Source organism: Notothenia coriiceps, unplaced genomic scaffold (genome assembly GCF_000735185.1).
Source record: "Notothenia coriiceps isolate Sejong01 unplaced genomic scaffold, NC01 NC01_scaffold00037244, whole genome shotgun sequence".
Classification (NCBI taxonomy): domain Eukaryota; kingdom Metazoa; phylum Chordata; class Actinopteri; order Perciformes; family Nototheniidae; genus Notothenia; species Notothenia coriiceps.
Window position 1 is genome coordinate 15,838,998 of NW_011369945.1, and position 17,705 is coordinate 15,856,702.

Genomic DNA, 17,705 nt, shown 5'->3' on the forward strand with positions numbered 1-17,705 from the left:
TGAACTCGCAACGCTACCGCCGGGGTCGTACAGGACGGTTGGTTGTATGTCAGAGAACTAGTCAACAAAAAACAACACAAAAACTTTTATTTTTATTGTTATTATTTTTAAAGTAAAGTAACTTGTTACTAGTTACTTTTATAATTTAGTAACTAATAAAGTAACTAGTTACTTTTTTGAGAGCAGTAACTATAACTATTACTAGTTATTTTTTAAAAGTAACTTGTCCAACACTAGTGTATCACATATTTACATTATATATAAAAGTTTTGATTTTATTATATGAATGTTTCAATTAACTTTTTATCAAGTTTGCAAAGTGTTTATAATTAAACACCTTTTACGAAACATGTGATATGGGCTATAGAGGTTATGATATTAAAGGATAAGATAAGATAATACAGATTGTGTGAAAACTGACGCTTCCTGTGCCTCACACTTGCCTCATGCACGCCACCATGAGATGATATCAGCTATAATTAGCTATTTTTGTTATGTGAAGGATGTGTTTGCATGCAGTGCTACAAAACGAGAGAAAAAACATCCATCACTTCCTCTGACTTGTCAGTAACAATATTCCCAAATGTCAATCGTCTGACTTTAATTCATTACGAAAGGATTCCTTTATTATATTGGGGGTTTCTGTGTATTTATGTTTTGGCTTGCTTGATTTTTATCTTTTGTCACATGTGCATGCTGAACCAACTGTTAATCTTATGATAGTGTACATTTTCTGAGAGCAAATATTGGACTAGAGAATTTCTCTTTTTAATTGTGGATTTTATCATTTTAGATCAAAGCTGTTATGTTTGAGTTAATGGTCTAAATTGGCTCTGACCTTTGATTTTGACTTTGTTGAAACAAAGTTAAGACTTGATGACCACAAACATCTACATCCTACTCTTGTTGATATATCAACAACAAGAGTAAGGGGAATCAATTGACAAAGATTTACATTTATGAAATGCCAGACTATAACCCCGAGAGATTAGAGAAGTGGACCTTGGACTGGAATGTGGCATTTAAATTCCCAGGCACTGGGGAAAGCTGGAAACAATGCTTTTCTTCTCAGCAATATATTTTTAAATGCCTTTTAGTACTTTTACCATCAACTTCTGCTAAAAGGAACAGCAGTAGAAGTGAAACTGAGAAAGTGTTTGCAAGTCTTCAAATGTCAAAGGTCTTAAACTCTAAAAGTAACAGTACTGCACGCATTGCAAATGTCTCTCAGTCACTGTGACATTTGTCTACATTTTGAATTCAATTGTTTGACACAGGCACAGCCAAGACATATTGTATTCGTCATAATCAATTATTAGTTTCTATGCTACTCATCTTTGTAAAACACGCTCCCTCAATAACTGAAATGTGTTAAAACTCATTTAATACATGGCTTAAACATTTTTATTTTTTTGGGGCTTGTTCTCGTTTTTGTTTTTTTTAATGCAGTATTGTGTTCTTTGATTGCCATGGCCCACTTTTAAATTGCTTGTATCTTAATTGTTCTATTGCTAAATACACTTAGCTTACAACCATGGCTTTATGTGCTTTGTCATGTTTCGAAAGGATCCGACTCATCTTGTTTTTTACCAGTAACGTTACACTAAATATTGCTCTATATCATAAGTCACTTTATTGTTAACTTTGTCAGTAAGTAGGACAGTTTGTAGGTAGAATTATGCTAATCTAGCTAGCAGCGCAGCATGGGTTACCATGGTTATCGTTAGCTTCTTGATACCGAAAAGCAGAGCTAAGCTAGCTGGCTAACCCACTTATCCTAAACTACATAGCGGCCAGACTGTTAGCGGCTAAAGTCAGTTGGTGAACACGTCGAGCATGTAAAATAAAATGAGAGTTAAAAAACTGTGGATTTTATCCTTACCTGCTTCAGGTGAACAGGACCAGACTACAAGTCAACTGAATGCTAATGTTGCTCCAATTTTAGAAATGTGTAACGCCTGTGAACACACTAGATAGAGTTAACAGATTATTTATATTCCGTCTGTTAAAAAAAACCTGCTAGGCTATATAAACTATGGCTGTAGTAACATCTCAGTATTTCCTAGTTTAGAATAATCAATTGATTGTTTGGCCCAGTTTTAAGAATAAATTAATAATATTTGTTATAAAATATATAATATTTATATTTTAATGGATTATTTAATCATCAGACAAGTTGACAAATTAGGCATTTTATTTGAAACGCTCGATGTGAATGAAGGTTAAACTGAAATGTAGGGCATCCATAATATTGGTAATCCTTGAATGCACAACCACAGAAAAACTTTCCTGTGTTTTCTTTAAAATACCTTTCCATATACTTGAAATGATTGCCCAATCTTAATTTTTTAAAGAAATGTTTATATGTTCCCTGACCTCCAAAAGGAGCTTGAATAGGCTATACCGTATTATTATTACCAATAAGAAATAATAAGAGAAACTCTAAACAATGGGACACAAATTGTTATAAATGAGTATAATCCTTTTAAGAAAACTATGGATCTTTGTCGGTTTGTTCGCTGTATCACACAAGCTGTGGCAATCCAACCATGACACATTCATATTGCATTTAATAGGGGGTATATTTTGATCCTAGTAGTGCAAATTCTGCCCCTGGAAAGCAGTGGCTTCCTCATGCCTTCTTTTTTCACACACGTAACATTTAAAACATATTGTGTAAGAACATTTGAATGTCCTCTAATGTTTATTATACTTATCTCAGGGGCACTTTCTCAAATGAAATCAAACAAATGTATTTCACTTAGTTCAATGAAAATGTTGACCCTGTAAACCTCTAGAGTTTGTAAATAGCTAATATCATGGTTATGGCTAATGGATAATGTAAAATCCCAGATTCAGATAAGCACCTAATCTTATCTTTTGGTAATATAAGGAAACGAGGAGTTAAACACTTAAAGCGTACATTTTTGGAGGCCTAGCGGAGGCATGTAGGCCACCAGACATACAGACAAGTGGCAGCAGAAGCCACTGTGCCTTTGTAGTGAAACCTCATTTTGGCGCAGGTTATTCCCTTTCACAACCACATCTTGCACTGAGCCCACATACAGCAACACTGAAGAAGGAATGATGAGAAGGAATACAAAACCTTCTTGATGTGGCTTTTTTGTTTCTTCAAAATCTGGCACCTGTGATTGTGTCACCAGTCAAATCCGAAAATGAAACTCACTGCATAAACGTTGAATGCTGTTCGCCTACGACAGCTTCCTTTCTCCATTTCCTACATCCTTGCCCCCCTGTCCTCCTTTTGCTATTCTTTCCTAAATCGTTTCCTTCTTGCCCTGATGCAATCTTTGTAAGGAATTATGACTGAGCTCCATAGCCTGATGACCGCATCCTGGGATTTCATGATTCAATCTAAGAGCAAAATCAGCAAAGAACAAAAGGATTTTTTTTCTAGATATCACAGGGGGAGTTCAATGTTGGGAATATGTCACCATGCGATTAGTAGAGGACTGATAATGATTCAGGCTCACAGGGGAAGGAAAAGGGCACCCAGATATGAAGGCTCACACTGGGGAGCTTTAGTTACCGTTCTATATTCCCCCGGCTCCATGAAAAGAGGTATTTGTCTCTCAACCAAATCCAGTGGGTGTTTGTGAGTTACATATTACAGATGACCTCTGACTGGGAAAGGGGATGTTTTGAAGCTCAACAGATTGTACAGCATGATATAAATTATAGTGAATGAGGTGGTCATTTCAGAGCACATTCGGGCAAATCATGGTTATTTGTCACTTTTTATTTATTTATATCAATTTCAGTGACCTATATTTTACAAAAGAAACACAGGTAATATCAACAAGGTATGGGAACTAAGGGATACATGGCTTGGTTTGATGATTGTATATCTATTTCCCTTTGATCTGGAAAGATCTTATGTTTGACTGTTTACATAAGAATGTGCTATCATCATAACTGCCAGTAGTGCCACATAATGTGCAATGTTATATACATTTGTATCACACTCTTTTTCCTGTGTGTTTATTTATGTATCATATTTTATATTCCCATATATCTTTCCTTTCCTTTTTCTCATTACATTTATGCAATTATTTTGGATAAACTTTGTGACTTACATTTACTTCACCCATGATGGCATAAACAATGCTGCTTGAGAATGTGTTCATGTTAATCTCCCTTGAGCAGGTGAAAAAGCACTTTATCAAATGTCTATTTGTGTGATTATGTGTCCATTTTTAGTAAAACTTGAACATGTTCCAGATATGACAGCATCCCTATTGTTTGCAGTGAGGATGATCCACTTGTCAGAGTTCATGGGCTATTTCTCCCACTCATAATTTGGGGGAAATTATATGTTTTTCCATTGTATGTACAGTATATCCTGGGAGTTGGATCCGTCTAGCTAAATCTAGGACTGATTTGTGATTGTGTGTGTGTGTGTGTGTGTGTGTGTGTGTGTGTGTGTGTGTGTGTGTGTGTGTGTGTGTGTGTGTGTGTGTGTGTGTGAGTGTGTGTTTTTCTGTGTGTGTGCGTGTATGTGTGTGTGTGTGTGTGTGTGTGTGTGTGTGTGTGTGTGTGTGTGTGTGTGTGTGTGTGTGTGTGTGTGTGTGTGTGTGTGTGTGTGTGTGTGTGTGTGTGTGTCATCTTGTCGCATAAGATGATGGTGATGATGAATGATATCATTCTGCAATACCTTGCGGTCAGTTTGTGTTTGCATGTAGGAATGCAACAGTCAGATTCGGAGGTGTGATTCCACCACGGATTTCACACATGAGGAAACACGCAAGCACGCACGCACGCACGCACGCACGCACGCACGCACACACAGACACACACACACACACACACACACACACACACACACACACCCACGCAAATAATTCAAATACAAGGGAAATTAAATGGAAAATATCAATAAAGTGTTGCTAAAAATAAAAATCCACTGGACAATGGAAACAAAACTGAAATGATATTTTAGGCATGTGTGATGAAATGCCCTCACTTGTGTTGTCAGACGTCAGGTGAGAAAAGGGAAATGGAAAATCCAAGGCAGAGACAGTTGCCAATAAGGAGAAGTCTAAAACCAGTTTGTCCAGTTGCATCACTCACAGTTCTGAAACAGAAAGACGACGGTGTTGCCAAGTTTTGCTTTTAAAACACTTTTCTCTTTAGAGATTGAGATCAGGGATTTCAAAAGTATGAAGTCATAAAAAAGGGAAAAAACAAACTCATCTAACCTACAGTACTTTTCATGCAATCTGAGAATTATGTTTCACATACTGTAATATTATACAAATGCATAATACAAATGAAAATGTCCTTACAGCTGCTTACAACAACAAGATAGTTTGTAAAACCATTACATGTTTATATGGTGCTTATGATTGCTTAAAAGTGTGGTTACAGTGCTGAAAACTAAATAAAAAACGAAATAAACAGGTGAAATGTTTACACAATCCACACATTTTTGTGGTGTTAGAAAACATCTGGTCTGACCTCTTGTTGTCGGTGAGTCGGTGGATTTCTGTGTAAGCCTCAGCAGTTACAGCTTACATGCTGTGGGTGTCTCGAGTCAGTAATGAGATCAATATGTGTTTATGACTTTGTGTCTGACTCCCTGTGTGTGTACAGTAGCCTATTCATGTTTGTGCATGGATAACTATGTGTGTTTGTGTATCAATGTGTGTGGTATAGCACGTAGCATGTCATTTTATGAAACCTAAAAGTAGAGATCAACCACTTTACCATCCTGAAACCACGACTCCCGTTGGGTTCGGCACTGGTAAACTCCAGTGACTTTCCCTCCCGTTCAAGTTCCTCTCCATAGCTCAGGCCGCTCTACTGCTGCTGCTGCTGCACTGTCTCCACTTACATTGTGACATCACTGGAGTTTCCCCACTGTAGAGGCCACTGCCACAGCATAAATACTACAAGCTCTCTGGCAGAAATTCACTCTTAACACAATAGCAACACAAAGAGAGAAGTATCAACATCAGCATCCAGCAAAGTGTTTCAGTTGCTAGATTTTGAGCTTTTAATTTAAACATTTAACATCAGGGATTTGCAGTATGGTGGCCTACACATCTGCACCAAGTGACATGGAGATGGGTCTTGAGCAGAGGACGGTGGTCTTGGTAGAAAAGAAGTCCTCCACAGAACGGATATTAAAGTTGTCTGTGGCCCTTCTTGTCGTGGCCCTTTGCGTAGGGGGCATCCTAGTGTTTGCTTGGTACTGGAGTGGAAGGCCAGACAACATGGTAAGGAGTAGCTCTGTCTTTCTGTATTTGACCTTTTTAAACCTTGTATTTTTACTGAAATGCACTTTTTGTGTTTATATTTTGTAATTCATTTGTCATATTCTCTCCTTACAGACGCAACCAGGCCACACAGATGCGCTGATCGACAAGGACACAGCTGAGAAAACAGGTGATTACATGCACAGGTGCTCATGTAGTAAAAATGCCAAAGGTGGTTTGTTAGATATACTTGGGGCTTTATTGATTATTTGAGACAAGCTCACATTTGTCTTTCTCTCCTCAGATCCCCACACCACACTGAAGCGATTCAGCAGCAAAGCCAAGGCAGCCATGCATCTAGAAGGTGAGTCATGGCTTGGTTTCATTCGGTTCTCAGCCAACAATGAGCTCATGATCGCAGCGTTCAAAGAGTCTTCCTTCCTCTTTTGTGATATTTTTAGCTTCCTTCTTTTTAGAAGTATGATGATCAGGTGCACTTTAAGGAAGTTGTTGCACGAGTTATTCATTGGCTTCAATCAAATTCTGGTAATAATTGAAAGCCCTCTGTAGAAAACAACCAAAATGTTTCCGGGCTTTAACAATGTGTCTTATTACTCTTCTTTCAGGGATCTACGAAGAAGGTGAAAGTTTGAAAGACCAGTTGGAGTGGAGAAGCGGTCAAGGTCAAGCGTTCGCTCAGGGCGGCTTTCGACTGGTGAACAACCAGATAGTAATCCCACAAACAGGACTGTACTTCGTCTACAGCCAGGCGTCGTTCAGAGTGTCCTGCAGCGATGGCGACGAGGAGGGAGCGGGTAAAGGCCTCACACCTCTCAGCCACAGGATCTGGCGCTACTCAGACTCCATTAGCAGCAAAGCCTCTCTGATGAGCGCCGTGAGGTCGGCTTGCCAAAACACGGCACAGGTGGACAGCTACAGAGATGGACAGGGGTGGTACAACGCCATTTATCTGGGCGCAGTGTTTCAGCTGAACAGAGGAGACCGACTGTGGACGGAAACCAACCAGCTATCAGAGCTGGAGACCGACGAGGGACGGACCTTCTTTGGTGTGTTTGCACTTTGAAATTACTCTATGCTGTGATAGTAACAGATACGATACAAAGCCATAAGTTCTGGCATTTTATTTTTACATTGTGTATTTTTTTTCTTACATTTGATATTATTCATCTCCATGGTGATGTAAAACTGTTTAAATCTCAATGGAGATAAACTTGTAGCCGAACAGGCAGTGCAGACTTTTTTTTTAAATCCTATAAACTGTAACAGTTTGCAACATTATTTATATATTTTAGGCGCTTTTTGTACATTATTTATGCTGACCTGAGATTGTAGGCTAGACTTTCTCTGCTGTACCGGATACAGACACAGCTCTTCACTGAAGAGATTATGTTCAAGAGTTATGTACACAACTATTATCACATGTTTGTATTTATTTGTATTTATTTGTATTTAAATTGTTTGTAATAGGTGTCCAAGATTGTATTTATATGTTAATGTGAACATGAGTTTAATTAAAATCCTAAAAGAAAATATATACAGAAAAGATCAATGAGTTTTTCTAATTACATAGGATGAAGTCATTTCTAAGCCGAGATAGTAAGAGGAAAGTCGAGTCGGCAAACATCTCAAGCCAGGGCAGTAGCTCTCTCACACACACACACACACACACACACACACACACACACACACACACACACACACACATACACATACACACGCCCACACACACACACACACACACACACACACACACACACACACACACACACACACACACACACAGACGCCAACACACAATTTGGCAAGAGCAGCTTTGAAATTCCTCCACAGCCAGCAAATACTTCCTTTGTTAGATCAGACAAGATGAGGGGAATTTCCTATTTTTCTGTGCTGTAGCTGAGTGCTGTGTCAGGTGGAGGCCCACAGAAGCCTCAGCCCAGAGCGGGTTTTCCCCAATGACACCCTCCCACCACCCCCGATCCCACACACAACCTGCCTCCTCCCCCACACCAGCAACCCCTTTCCCTCTATTACCACATACTTCATCTTCAGTCAGCTGGAAAGAGACATGACATGGCAGTGTGTGTGTGTGTGTGTGTGTGTGTGTGTGTGTGTGTGTGTGTGTGTGTGTGTGTGTGTGTGTGTGTGTGTGTGTGTGTGTGTGCATTCAGTGTGTGTGTGTGTGTGTGTGTGTGTGTGTGTGTGTGTGTGTGTGTGTGTGTGTGTGTGTGTGTGTGTGTGTGTGTGTGTGTGTGTGTGTGTGTGTGTGACTGCATTCAGTATGCATAATGTGCTATCCTGCAGCACAGCTGGCCTCGTCACATTGTCATCATGTAAAAGCACTTTTTATACAAATATCGGATGTACTTGGGAACCATTTGTCTACTTTTGTGTCTTTTTTATCCACAAACATCCACTTAATGTCTCAGTAAAAACATTCCCGCTAGCCTTTCGCAGCTGCTCTTGTGCTGAAAACCGTTTCCCAGTTTTGTTTAATGATTTATTCTTCTGGGTTTGTTTGCTCTTTGCCTCCCGCAGGCTGACCCGGTTAAAAATGATCACGTTCAACAGACAAATAAACTCAACCTAACAGAGTTAATTGCTCTAAAGGTCAAAGTGAGTTAGAAGAAGCCACAAATAAAAGGTGACATCTAGTGGATGATGTTATTAAGCTGTGCTGTGCAATTAAAATTAATTGTGAAATTGTGGTCGAACTCATCAAATAGGATCTAGCGTTTCCCAAGCTGAAAAACATCTGAAAAAAATCCACAAAATCATTACAGTTTCAGTTTGACTTCACAGTGTGGTTTGAAAAATGAACCCTGTACTTCCCTTTTGTTTATGTATTTTCAGTGATGTGGAAAGAAAGGTATCACTGAAACACAAATACCCAATGAAAAAACAATTATTTTTATTTATGGTACCCATATATTTGCATACACATACTCTGAAATATATTAACATTTACGATCTTATATATAGTGAATACAAATATCCCCAAATCCATATATATTGTCATATATGTGCAAGATAATGGAACAACTCCTAAATGATGTCTGCATTCGTATGTTACACTATCTCTTCCAGGTACTGCACAGTTAATACATATGGCCTATTTCATTCATTGATGTCCTCCTCCATACCCTGAGCTAAAATGTATTAGAATACCAGCAAACATGAAGTGGAATAACCATAGTTTGTTCAGTTTAAAGTGCGCACTGACATATATATTTGAAAAAATATTTGACAAAGTATTGTTTTACCTGCTGATAAAGCTGTTCAGATATCAGTGCTTTTATAACATCTGGAAATAGCTCATGAATGAAATAGTACCTCCAGATTAACTGCTGAATAAATACAGTTTGTCACATAACTTTACGTACATCCTTCTTTGATACATTTACAATTTACCCAAAGGCAAAATGAAAAAAAATTAAATAAAATATAGCATCCATCCAGATTGTCTGTTATGGAAAAACGTAAGAAAAACATCCTATAAAAAAAAAGGCTCACAAGAATAATGTGTATAAAAACTGTGCTTTCTTTGAAGACCCACAGAAATAGCCATCATAGAAGCCCCACGTCTCACCGCACTGCTGCTGTGAAAAATATAAATTGGCTTTCAGTTCCAGGAGGAAGAAAGTACAAACTATTCTTCTGGCATGTTGGAGTTTTCCCGACAAAATGTGAGAATCAGCTGCATTGACTATGGCTGCAGCAGGGGGAGTTATTTGATGGCTACGACTGTTCTTTACTGCTAAAAAGGTACAACACAAATCTCAAAAAATACAATGTAAACATCATCGCAAATGGCAAAACTTTCAAAAGTTTCCCTTAACATGAGAAAGCTTTCCTCCTTTGAAATTAGTTAATATTCAGCAAAGGACTGTTTTGTTTTTTTTAGATGCAGTGTTGTACTTGAATACACAGTCTTGACAACAGACATCCATACATGCCAAGCTCTTAGGCCCTTTCTAAATTATGGCTATTTAATAATGCACATTATCATCTTTCAGTGAAACCAGTATCCACGCGGTGGCGCTCAGCGGACTTTACAATCCTTTGTCCCTTTTGTAAATTCCATTTCCACAACTCCCCTGAAAAGTAAACAAATCATTTAACAACAACCCCATGACAAAACAGGTCAGATATTACAGAACAATATAAACCACTACTGTGTGTGCTTGCCTAGTCAACAAACTCGAGAGACGAACGGTGGAGACGATATAACAAAGACACAAACGTTTCCTTTTAAGATCCTCGGCGAGGTGTCTCCACAACAGAACGAGATAACGAATGGGGGAGAGGAATGATTAAGAGACCTTTCTGTTCACTTTGAAAAAAAAAGGACCTCGAGTGCTGCTAGTCTGGACAGTCACAAGTGCCTCGTTGCTGGGTCGGACGCAGTGAGATCAAAACTGTGAGGAACGGGTGTTACCTGCGCAATCCCCCCCGAAGCTGCCGCGTGTACAGCGCTCCTGTGAACTTATTTGTGCTTCCACGCCGTTTTTTTAAAACAGTGTCACTACACCGCTGTGCCCCAAACAAGTGAAAGTCACAGTGTGTCATTGTGTTTTGTGTCCCTGTGTGTGTGTGTGACTGTTGCCCCCCCCCCCCACACACTCCCCTCCCCCCACACTCCCCTCCCCTCTCCCGGTGCCTTGCCTATTTGTACAGCAGTGGGATCTGGCTGTTCTGACAGTGGTTGCGACTCATCTTGCTGTCGGCCGGGTAAAGGTTGGAGGAGTTGGAGAAGGAAGGCGGGAGGGAGTGATTGTCCGTGGTGGGGTTGGGGTATCCGGGCGGGGGCAGCAGAGACTTGGGGTCGGGCTGGGAAGAGGGCGGGGGGGTGTTGTGGTTCTGATTCTGGCCAGAGGAGGGTCTGCGGCGGTTGCGTAAAGCCTGTCGCTCAGCCAGCTGGTTGCGGAGTGCGGAAACTCTCTCTTCTTTCTGAAGACACAACGAGAGAAGAGAGACACGGTTATATTTACTTTTTATTTTCAATTTTACAAATCAAGACATATCCTGAAATGTTCCATTCAAATGAAAAATCATAATATGGTAAAACAGAATATGAAATAAAATTAATTAAAAAATAAAATTAAGTTAAAATAAGGAAATAAATAAGATCATTATAAAAAATAAATTAGTAATAGTAAATTAAATAAAAATAAATAAAAGCATTTTACACAAGGAGTGACACCTTTAGCAGAGCAGGATCGGTTACACGGGGACATTTTCCATAATGTTCTTTTGAAACTCAATTAAGTTAAAACAACCCTTTTCAACTAGACATCCAGGTATCTTTTAACTTTGTGTAGCATTTATAAGTACAGTTACACGCCATAGTCATTTCTCAAGCAAAAACGCAGAACATTAAGCTAGTTCCCGCTTCTCAAATGAGGATTTGCATCTTTTTCTGGCCGAATATGATAATAAATAAAATATATTAAACTGTTGCTACTGTTGCTCTCAGAGTTCCGAGGCTCTGGGAAACTATGATGAGCAGTTAACAAAATGTCGTCACGTTTATCGGATGGCAGATCCCAGATCTCTGGAACGTCTTACCTGCTGAGGTTAGCTTTGCTGCTTTATCCATCACTGCTGTTAAACCTCATTGAAATTATTTAACTATTACGTAATGTGTTTCTTGTTGTGAACAATTATATGAACAGTTAAAACTTTATGAATAGATTTTTATGAACACGTATATATTATAGGTTATACTATAAGTCAATAATCGTGAAAATAATTTTTTTCTCAGACATATAAGTGACTTACTGAAGACATTTCAAACCTTTTTACTTTTTTTGCAGTAATTTCATGGAGCTAAACTTTCATAATTACATTGAATAAAAGAGGAATGCTTAAAAACGATCTTTCACATCTTTTAGTGTGAAAGCTAATTATGGAAATAATGTTATATTATCAAAAATACTTAAAGGTAGGGTAGGTAAGAATGGAGAAACCAGCTCGAGTGCATTAGAATTTGAAAGTACGCAGCCGAGAAAAATCTGCCCTTTCCTTCAGCCTTCCTTACAGAGCCCCTCCTCCAACACACACGAACGCCCACATGACCAATGAGGGCACGAGATAAGTTTGTGCACAGATGGAAGGCTGACAGACAGGTAGGCCATCCAGTTATTTTAGCCGGGCCGGCTCAGATGATTGGTCGTGCTTTTTACAGTACCACGGCTTCCACAGATTTTTTTATGTATTTTTTGTCAAAGCATTTCATGTATGCATTGCTATCGGGATGTTAAGAGCATTCCATGGAATATAACAAAAAGTGTTTCTGAAGTGAATTACCTACCCCACCTTTAAATGTATTGCATACATTATAAAGCGATGAAGGATACATGATTCCATAAACATGTCTCTATTTGTAAGTCACAATGTAATGTGTTATTCCTTTTCCTGTTTAAACTAATAAAACTATGTAAGTGTCGGTATAACGCCTCACCTCCTGGATGATCTTCTGCAGCTCCCTGTTCTCTCTCTCCAGCTGTCGGGACTTCTCCTCGTCGTTGTTGTTGGTGGACGAGCCGGTCTTCAGAGTGTCCTGCTGCTCCGACTGCCACTCGCCGCGGGTGATGAGACGCCGCATCTGCACCGCCACAGGAACAGGAAGTCAATAAAGCACAAAGATAAGGCTTGAGAGCACGGTTGGCTGAATGAATAATGCATCTTATACATTTGTTTTAATATCTGCAGCCCTTAAAGCCAAGTCTCTCTCAATGGCCTGAAGGCTAAAGGCGTTCTTGTTGTGCTTGGCTCTCTATTGTGATGTGTTTCCATTGGATATTCTGTTAATGTGGTTATATTTTCTGTAGGCACTCTTTCCTCTGTCTGCATCATGTGCACAACCCAGCTCTTCTTCTGTTCATTCCAAACTAAACAATTAACATTTCTCACTTGTTTGTCAAATCATTTTGTTTTCCTAACACCAACTATTTAATGCAGGCACACATTCATAAAGTAATGTGAAATGTCACAGGTTATTACCATAATGGTGAGATCATAGACGGATTAGAAGATTAAGAGATTAGATCTTCAGTGAGAGCTAACTTTGATCATTTCTATAATCTTTCCTAACTTCTTTAACATCACAGGCCCCTGACTGCTGGACCCTCCCTGTATCTCTCTTGTTTTGATTTGTCTTATTTTCTAGGTTTATACAGAGTAAGGCCTTTTTTTATGACATTTTAAATATTATTTATGTGTGACATTAGTGGAATACTTTACTCTTCATTTTGTTATTTTTTTATGTCATGATACACTTTTTTTAAATAACAAAATATAGTTTTAATAGCTTAATACATACGAAAAAAAATTCTTAAACAACACCTACAGTGTCAAAGACAAAAAAGAAACAGATGTGCAGGTTGTACAGAGTAAGGCCTTTTGATTGGATTATTGTATTCTACTTTTTGACTTTGATTCTCATAAACCAACATTGTTTTTCTTATATTATATTATACTATTAATACAAATATTAAACAAAAACACCAATATTGTTTTGCACCCAACATAAAAAAACAGCTTTCAGTCGGAACGAAGAATCAGGGCTTTGTCATTTGAATGCACATTGCAGTACAGGCATCCTTTTCCCTAAAGACACTGAGATTGGCACGTTTTGACCTTTGTGCAAAACAAGTGAATCCTTTAGTGGGTGCAGCATTTTGCTAAAGGTGTCAGGGTGGAGTCAGAGCACCTTGGGTACGAAGAGCACCACCAGAGTGATGTAGGCAGAGAAGACGACTGCCAGAGCAGCGAAGGCAAAGGAAGCGTCCTGCTGCGAGGTCAGGATCATGGTCACCGGAGCCGTGATCAGGCACAACACCTGCAGGAGGACAGAGAGAGAGACAGAAACAGATGGAGGGAAACGAAAAGAAACACAAGTTAAAAAAGAAAGGAGGAGGAGAAAGTGTTGTTTAAAGTCGAGAGAAAAAAGAAAGCAGGGGAAGTGAGAAGAAAGGAGGTGCAGAATGAAGTAGAGTTGGAGTGTGAGAGAATGAGAAAGGGAGGGGAATCACATGCATAAAAGCATTAGGCATCTGTTTATCATTCCGGGGAGGGCTCCCATGTGAAAACAGCATTAAAAAGTCATGACTGAAGTGGCTACAGCGCGCTGACAATCACCACATTGTCATCTCATCAGAGCCTGGAGCTCACAGCTTAGCGAAGAGGAAGGAGGGCTCTTCACAGACGCCATTAACTATTGACATCGTCATAAAACTGAGATGTCTATATCAGAACATAAAATAATAACATTAGGCTCGTCTCACATTACGGAACCATGTGATGAAATGAGCATGCGAGCTGCATTCAATGCTCTCATGAATAACCATGATTGATGGATCCATGGTGACTGAGGCTGAGGATTAACATCAATCCTTTTATTTATTACTAAAGTATAAGCTGATAATTGGTGGATGGTCATTAGAATCGTATCTTTTTGAAAGTAAATCAAGGAGAGTGCAGGAAATTCTGGCAAAAAAGCCTTTTTAAAAACAAATTAAAAAATGTTTGCCTGCTTTTGATCAAAGCTAAAAAGTCCTCTGGCAGTTAAAGTGACAGAAAACCACTTTTCTGTAGATTTTGCATCAATTACAAAGTTACCGTGTGTCAAGAGTGTCAGGAAATGGCAGCGAGTATTTGTCTAAAGTGGCTAAAGTGAACATAATGGCAGAATAAAGTGCATCCTAGGTGCCTCCGTTTAAGATGAGTAGCTTGCTATTAACAAAAGCAGAGAAACGGTTTGGATTGACGGCTGCGTTTTTACCACTGAACTTTAGTTGCTAAATTGGTGCAATTTTAAACCTATTCCGACTAAAGGGCAGTATAACAGCTCCATACAAAACACTGTGTGAATGCAATCCCTGCCACACACACACACACACACACACACACACACACACACACACACACACACACACACACACACACACACACACACACACACACCATAACACATAACCCAAACTGCACTTAGTTTCCTTCCCATATACAGTTTATGCTCAGCATGAGATTGCAGCACTATAAAGATTTAGTGTTTCACTTTTCAGTTTATTTTGACTTATTCACTTTTATTTCAACAGGTAGTCCAATTGGAAATAATATTTATTGCGTGAAAGGTCACATGAGATGGTCGTTCAAAGCCACCATAAGCATCAACATGTATGATTCGTACATACAGCAGCCTGTTCTGGAAGTATTATGATTTGGATTAGAACGCGTGGAGGGATCTGCATTTTAAGGAAGCAAAGCTCAACATGTGCTTCTGGGAAAGCTTGAATATTTGATATAGTGTTTCTGTGTCTCCTATTGCTCTAACCGATCATTGTACCCAACATGTACATTTCTGTATTTGATACTACATCATTAATCTTTAATGTTCAGAACATCCCAGAGGTTGTTTCGCAAGGAATCATAAACATGAATACTCTGTTGTGCCCACAGGGGACTTTGTGTTGTGTGATTTATAAAGATGGATGCAAACGATGAATTTAGAAATCTTGATTTTGAGACGAAAGCCTATTTATTCTTTGAACTACATTTTATCCTCATAGGATATACTGTAATGTGTTGTTGTGTCATGTTCAGTCACTTATCTACTTAAAAAAGGAATATACACCACACGCATTAAGGGGGCATTACGTTATCTATGAACTGCATTAACTTATATAACAAAACAGCAGAAACAAGAGTAGCCCCTCGAGAATGAAGCTTTTAAGCTTGTGTAGATATAATATCCAACACTGGTCTGTTGCCTCTTTTGCTCTGAAATGAGCAGTAAAGCAAAAAAAAAAAACATGAGCCTCAGACAGAGTAATCATGGAGGCAGTTGCATTGATTAACCCACCCACAGTTATAGTACGGCCATTTTATAATATGGGTCATAAAAATCATATTTATAGCCACGTTAAAGTTATTCATTGTGCTTTTAGCAGAAGGCAGCATCCAGAAACAGGAGTTTAATCGTGACGGTGCCATTTCTTTTTTGGACTCACAGCGACATTGTAAATAGCCATCCCCACGGCCCGGTGGTCATTGATCTTCTCTGTGGAGACGGACTTGGTCTCGTAGGCCAGGAATATCCCCAGGAGCAGCAGGAGACCCTTGTAGCCGTAAACCACACCTACAAGAAGAAAGAAGCAGTGGAAAAACATGAAAGGTATATAATACGATATGTGTAATGTAACTGAGGCAATTATCAAAAGAAACTACAGTACTGTATGGAAACAAATGCAGGCTGAATAATGTGAGATTTTGAAAGACAAAGTAACAGAAAGATAAAGAATGCTTCCCTGAAGAAAAACTCAAATGCTTCAGCATTCAGTTTGGCTTACCATTTACAATGTTGTCTTTTAAATTGACAAAAATGTGGCCCTGTTGGTCTCCATGTAGGAAACAGTTATTACGGTAACATCTTAACTGAATTGAGGTTAAGCAACTAACATGACAAACAGCTGTTCACAACCATGAACTGAGCATCATTTGACACCGCTTTCTGACCCATCCCATACAGCGCAAAACATAGCCATAACGTTTTGGAGCTGAGCGCAATTTGACCTTTTTTTGCAGAACTCATTTGCTGAATTTGTCTAACCCTGAAAAATCTGCACTATGCTTTTTTGAATACAATATTTATACTATTTGAACTACAGATTTATTTTTTGGATCAAGATATAAGATACATATATATATATATATATATATATATATATACTGTACAGTGTTTCCCACAGAATTTGATTCTATTTGTGGGGGCACCGCACCGCACCGCACTTCCCCCCCATCCGGGGACAAGGACATAAGCCAAAGGGACCCTTAACCTATTTGGGTGGTCATACATTCCACCCCCCCCTCAAAATAGATAATACAGCGGTTCATGCTATACCTGTAACACGATCTTGTGCTCTGTGTGCTTGTTTAATGAGTGAGACCACACCGAAGTTGAGGATCTGGTGGGGTGATTCCCCAAAAATATCATTTACAATTTACAATTCAGGCATTTAGCCCAGACGCCCTTATTCCAAAAAGCGACTACAATGACCATTAACCAGGGAACATTCTCCCTGGAGTACCGAGGCTAGTGCCTTACTCAAGTGGCACACACTAAAAGTAGTGGTGTTCCAGGCAGGATTTGAACTAGCCACCTCCCCATTATCAGCCCACCACCACAATTCCATTACTACCAAAAAGAACAAAAAAACAAAACAATTAACTAATAAATATATTTTTTTTATGAGATCCATTTGTGGCGGAACAACATTAATTGTGGCAGCCGCCCAAAAAATCAATGTATGGAAACACTGCTATATATATATACATACATCTTAAACAAAGGACATTTTATGCACATTGCAGGATGAGGAGATCGTATTAATGAATATTTTAGGACATGAAAAGAATATGAAAAACCCTGCGAGAATGACAATGACCCCCTTGGCTCTTAGTGAA

General features: G+C 39.0%; 2 protein-coding genes across 2 annotated transcripts in view; one reads left to right on the forward strand and one right to left on the reverse strand.

The window, feature by feature from the left end:
- Positions 1-5,973: 5,973 nt before the first annotated feature.
- Positions 5,974-7,699, forward strand: tnfb (tumor necrosis factor b (TNF superfamily, member 2)). Its single transcript, XM_010793724.1, has 4 exons — positions 5,974-6,239; positions 6,354-6,408; positions 6,523-6,582; positions 6,845-7,699. The coding sequence occupies exons 1-4, from the start codon at positions 6,051-6,053 to the stop codon at positions 7,300-7,302; spliced, it is 762 nt and encodes a 253-aa protein (XP_010792026.1). The 5' UTR covers positions 5,974-6,050; the 3' UTR covers positions 7,303-7,699.
- Positions 7,700-9,126: 1,427 nt separating this feature from the next.
- The window catches only part of LOC104964844 (gamma-aminobutyric acid type B receptor subunit 1), an 81,824-nt gene continuing 73,245 nt past the window's right edge, over positions 9,127-17,705 (reverse strand). Inside the window, exons 21-24 of the mRNA XM_010793729.1 lie at positions 16,253-16,380; positions 13,954-14,082; positions 12,703-12,846; positions 9,127-11,189 (exon numbers count right to left, since the gene is read on the reverse strand). Of these exons, the coding sequence (XP_010792031.1) occupies positions 10,905-11,189; positions 12,703-12,846; positions 13,954-14,082; positions 16,253-16,380 (686 nt within the window). The 3' untranslated portion in view covers positions 9,127-10,904. The remainder of the gene's footprint in view (positions 11,190-12,702; positions 12,847-13,953; positions 14,083-16,252; positions 16,381-17,705) is intronic.

What these genes read in the sequence shown, in the direction of transcription:
- tnfb (XM_010793724.1), top strand. Translation starts at nt 6,051, where the DNA reads ATGGTGGCCTACACATCTGCACCAAGTGACATGGAGATGGGTCTTGAG. An exon ending in GTGGAAGGCCAGACAACATG is followed by an intron (nt 6,240 to 6,353) that starts GTAAGGAGTAGC and finishes CTCTCCTTACAG; the next exon opens with ACGCAACCAGGCCACACAGA. An exon ending in GGACACAGCTGAGAAAACAG is followed by an intron (nt 6,409 to 6,522) that starts GTGATTACATGC and finishes TTCTCTCCTCAG; the next exon opens with ATCCCCACACCACACTGAAG.